General features: G+C 60.5%; 1 protein-coding gene across 1 annotated transcript; it reads right to left on the bottom strand.

Moving 5' to 3' along the window:
• Nucleotides 1–237: 237 nt before the first annotated feature.
• Nucleotides 238–1633, bottom strand: ACTRT2 (actin related protein T2). The gene has a single exon (XM_021683369.1). It carries the CDS (start codon nt 1458–1460, stop codon nt 327–329), a length of 1134 nt encoding a protein of 377 aa, XP_021539044.1. The 5' UTR covers nt 1461–1633; the 3' UTR covers nt 238–326.
• Nucleotides 1634–5183: the final 3550 nt, after the last annotated feature.

Here is a 5183-nt window from a genome sequence, read left to right as displayed (position 1 = left end):
AGGGCTGACTGTCCCAGACCATCTAGGACGCACATCTAAAATGGAGAGCCCAGGGCCCTGTGGGATCAAGCTCGGGCCCCTGCCTTTGGGACAAACTGCAGACAGACACAGCCTCAACCCCTAACCCAGGGCTTTCTCGGGACAAGGGGGGTGGGGGCAGCCACTTAAACGGGATTCACCACCGGGGTCGGAAATGACTCTGGTGCCACGTAGAATAAACAGCCCTACATGACCAGAGGCTGCACGCTGGCTCGTCTTTTATTGAACACCCTGCTGATGCTGAGGGGCGAGCTCACTGCCCACACCCACCCCTTGCCCACAGCCCCTCAGAAGCACCTTCTCTGAACCACGGATGTCCCAAACTCCTTGAAATCTGCGGAGGTAACCCACATCTGCTTGAAGCTGCTCAGGGAGGTCACGATGGAGGCACCAATCCACGTGGAGAACCACCTGTCAGGGGGAGCCGTGATCTTGATGGGGGTCCCTTTGGAAGCCAGTTGCTCCAACTCCCTCAGAAGACGGTCGTCGAGGCCTTGGAACAGAGTGGTGCCCCCGGACAGCACAATCTCCCCATAAAGGGTCTTCTGGATGTCCACATCACACTTGGTGATGCTGCAGGACACCATTTTTGAGAGGCCCGGGTTTTGGATGCCCAGCTGGTCGGGTGCGAACAGGGCCTCGGGTGCCTGGTGCAGCTGGTCCCCGATGCAGATGATGTTCCCGTCCGGCAGCTTGTACTCTCTCAGGACCTCCTCCGGCCTCCGGGAGAGCTCCTTCTCTGGCTCCAGGGCCACATAGCACAGCTTCTCCTTGATGTCGTCCACCAGGGCCTTGTCCAGCACGCACGGGAAGGACCGCCCGCTAGCCAGCAGCAGCCGCGTGAGGTGCTCTGTGATGTCCCTCCCCGCCACATAGAGCTTGGTGACTGCATGGGGCAGGGAGTACCCTTCGAAGATGGGGACGGTGCAAGTGACCCCATCCCCGCTGTCCACCACCAGGCCCGTGACGCAGGCTGAGGCGTAGAGGGCCAGCACGGCCTGGTCCGACAGGTAGAAGGCGGGCACATTGAAGTTCTCGAACATCATCTCGGCCATCTTCTCCCGGGCCTCCCTGGGGTTCAGGGAGGGCTCGGTCATGAGCACGGGCCGGTTGCTGGCCTTCACCCCCAGCTCCCACTCGAACAGGTGCTTGCAGAGTCTCTCCATGTCTTCCCAGCTGGTGACCAGGCCCCGCTCGATGGGGTAGCGCAGGTGTAGGACCTCGTGCTTGTGCAGAGCTTCTTCCCCCACAAAGTACTTTTTGTGATTGGCTCCCGCCGAGGGCATCTTGAACTTGGGGTGCCCCACGACAGAGCTGATGACGTGACGGGGCCCAATCTCTCCAGAGAGGCCCGCTTTGCAGAGCCCAGAGCCATTGTCGAAAATCACAGCTGGAGAATCCAATACGTGTGGATTAAACATGTCTGCAGCATCCTCTTCTGTGCTTCACCCAAATAAAGACAGAACCCTCTCGGGCCACTTTGTGACGCAAGAGGCCCCTCTGGAAGTTTTAAGGGCGCGGGATTCCACAGCTCTGCGGCGACTCCCAGGTGGGGCTAGCAGGCTGGTCCACGAGGGCCCTCCATCCTCACCGCAGATCTGCCCTGCTTTCAGGCAGCCCGGGCGGCTACGGCCTTTTCAGGGATGACGGTCCCACATGTAACAATCCAGCCAAGGCAACAATTGTCCTCAGCCAGCAATCAGAGGGCCCTGAGGGCGTGGGGGCTCGGAGCCCCCAGTACTCCCTCCCTGGGGAGACTCCAAATGGCCCAGGACAGCCAGACCGACAGGCGCTATTGATGGGCCTGTGGACCGAGGCCCAGCCTTGGAACCCAGGGAAGCAGCCCAGCCCGGCCCCTCCCCCAGAGGACTGGTGTCTGCTGTGCGTGGGGTGACAACAAAAACACACTTCCCTCTGCTAAGGAGAGGGCCAAGAGCCAGGCACAGGTCCAGGTTGGAGGAACGGTGCCCACTGCCATCACATCAGGCACTCAGAACGTGTAGACTCCTCCAGGTAGCCCTCAGGGATTTGTCCTCCCTTCACCCCACGAGCCCTGGCTCTGTCCCACAGAACAGATGCGCAGCGACGCTCTCTCGGCCTGTGGGGTGTCCCTGCAGGCAGGCCCGTCCCTGCTCTGGCTTGAGGTCAGGGCCCCTCCTTGCTGTCCACGGCCTGCAACAATTGGCACAGAGCAACGTGCAGTGATCCGTGGGGCTGGGAGCATGGCCTCTGAAGATGGGGTCTGGGGTTCCCAGAGTGGGGCACTCCGGTGTCTGCGGACCATCACATGGTCAGCCACACGCACTGAGGCTTGCTCAGAAAGGACCAGCTCGTCAAGAAGGAGGCAGGCAGCACAGCTGGACCATGGCAAGGCTGCGGGGCCAGCCCGAGGGGCCAGGCCGAGGGCCACAGGCTGGGAGCCCCCAGGGGACCTGAGCCTGCAGCCCTGAGCCCGGCAGGGTGGATGTGCGTTTACCTGATGACCTTCTCCTCCCGGCGTGTCCAGAATCACCCTCGGGTCCAGCTCCGCCCACATCCCGAGAGCTCCCCCAGAGAACAACCTCCCCTCCGGAAGCCCCAGCCTCCTCCGCCGGTGTATGTCCTGCTGACCCTTCTAAAGCCACCAGATAAAACAGCAGTAAGGGTTAGTTGTGTGGTGTAGACACTGGTGCAGGTGTGTGGTCTGTACATGCAGTAGAGACAAGTCGCAGATATGTGACCTCGTGGTACCCTCAGGGCTAAGCCCTGGGTGAGAATCAATAAAAACTGGGCCTCGTTGGATATTTTCCCCAAAGGACACCTGCAGGCAGAAACTGAGTCACACACAGGATGGGGTTGATGCCGTGGGATGACCCCTGATGGAGTTTGCACAGCCCACAGCAGTTGTCAACTACCCCTGTGGGGGACCCTGCGATTTGGGGGCTCCAACATTTAGATGGACAGTCAGCAGAAGGCCGTCTCTTGGGGGTTCCGGCCTGCTTACATCACAAAAGGCCTGTGATTTGGGGTCTTAAGAATTGCTAGAATTTTCTGATTATTGCCAAACACTCCAGGCTGAATCAGGAGGAATGCGCTCTCAGGGTTTCTAAATTTTGGCCCCCAAAGTGGCCCACATGGGAGGTGATGTAACAATGCACATCAGTTTCAGGTCAAAGCACAGTGGTGACACATGGGTGTGTCCCCGTGGGCCGGGGCTGGCAGGGGCATCTGGTGTTTGCAGGAGGGACAGAGAAGGAGAAAAGGACCGAGGGCAAGGCACAGCTTAGACGGACCCGTGGTGGGCATGTCCTGTGGCCACCGGGCACCCTGTTGCTACGACAACACACAAAACCCACCAATAACCGCATCCCGTAGGCCAGCTGCCTCTGACCCACGCGTAGGTCACACGAGCACATGAACCCCCCAGCCCCTCCCTGAGCTCCCCAGGCCCAGCTTCCTGGTCGGCCCTCCAGTTAGGTCCGGGACACATCCACCTGTTGCCAAACCTGGGCGGCTCTCCCTTCCTCTGTGACCCCCGCCAGCCCCACACAAGCTGAGACCTCAAGGACAGAGCTGGGAAAGCAGGGCCGACGTCAGGCCAGGGGCCCCAAGCAAAGCCATCCGAGCATTTCCAGGACCCCTCTCCCAAATGCTTTCAGTCTCCCTGCTGAGCCTGCGAGACGTGCTGCCCTTTGTCGGGGGCCTGGCACCTCTCAGCCCTGCCGACAGCTCAGGACGCTCACGGAACGCACCGTCCCCACCGCCTGTCATTTGCGGCCACGCTATTGAAGACTGGCCCCGGGCTAGGTGGAGGCTTCCTTCCGTCCCCATCGTTAAGTATCCACCTAATGGGGAGAAGACCTGCCGCCAAGAAGTGGGATACTCTCGGCGGGGGGGGGAGGGGGGTGGCGCAACACCACGTGGCCACTGAGAAAAACGAGTGGGTTTATGAGCCACAGCCTACGTGAGGTTGTGTTGGTTTCAAGCTCCCGGCTGGGGGCAGAAATTCCACCCCGTGGTGCTCAGGTGCCTGGGAACCTTCTCTGTAGCCCGGCCCCCTCCCTTGTGCCTGAAGCCCATCATGGAAACGCCCCCACCCCTCCCACCACCTGGGTCTGCAGGTCTGGGAGGGACAGCATGTGTCCTGTGCAGGTGTCCACGGCGGTGCCCACGAGCACCCTTGCCGTGTCAGTGGATGCGACGCTCCGTGTAGCTGAGCATGTGCTGCAAGGTTGCGTTTGCTCTGAACACAAGGACGTCACCCCTCTTCAAACTCCAGTTAGAAGCCGGCCCCGTGGAGGCTGCCCTGCCCCCACCCCGGGTCGGCCATGCCTCGTAAATCGCTTGAACAAGTTTATGGGCCAACTGGCTATAACTGCATCTCCCTCCGCAGGGCAAGGCTCGCCACCGTGATTGTTCTAGAGGGCACTCGTTTCCGTCTTACACGGGGAGGCTCGCTCTTATTTCTGGTCCAGCAGTCATGCCCAACGGCAGCCCTCCCCAGCCCCCACCCGGTCCCCACCTCCCACGCCCTTCGAGGAGCCCCAGCCCGTGGTGGGAGGTGCACAGCCCCCGGGGCAGCCTTGGAAAGCTGTCAGCCATTTAGATGGGAGTGGGCAGCCTGGATCTGCTGGGCACCCCTGCTTCCTGCTCCCTGGTGCAATGTGACTAGGCCACCCAAGCCCTGGGCTGGCGGCCACCTTGGCTATCCCGTCTTCCCTGGTTCCATGTGCCACTGGCGCCCAGATCCTCAGCCAATTAGTGACCAGCAGACTGGGCTCATTAGTTGTGGCTGACATCTGGCGGCCAGATCCTGTTTGCTGGGGTCTGGTCCGGTGTCGGCCAGCAGCCTGAAGGAACAGGGCAACTCTGCAGGTGGCAGGATGGGCACCCCTCTTGCAAGAGAGAGAATTGTGTAGTCCAGGGACTACAGGGGCTTGCAGTGTGCCCCCAAATGTCTTCTTTTTCACCCCTTTGCCCCAGTCATCCCCAGGAAGCCCAAAGCCCTGAGAACTCTTCCTTGTGTCCCAGCCGTTTTGAATCTCTGGGATGGAACTTGTGTCACATACTCTCATCCACTTTCCATCCACCACCCAATCATCCATCCAGACATCCATCCATCCATCCTTCCTTCCACTCATCCATCCATCCATCCACCCTTCCAC

This window comes from Neomonachus schauinslandi, chromosome 4, assembly GCF_002201575.2.
Source record: "Neomonachus schauinslandi chromosome 4, ASM220157v2, whole genome shotgun sequence".
Classification (NCBI taxonomy): Eukaryota; Metazoa; Chordata; class Mammalia; order Carnivora; family Phocidae; genus Neomonachus; species Neomonachus schauinslandi.
Note: the sequence above shows the minus strand (reverse complement) of the source record. Positions and strands in the feature narration are given on the sequence as shown.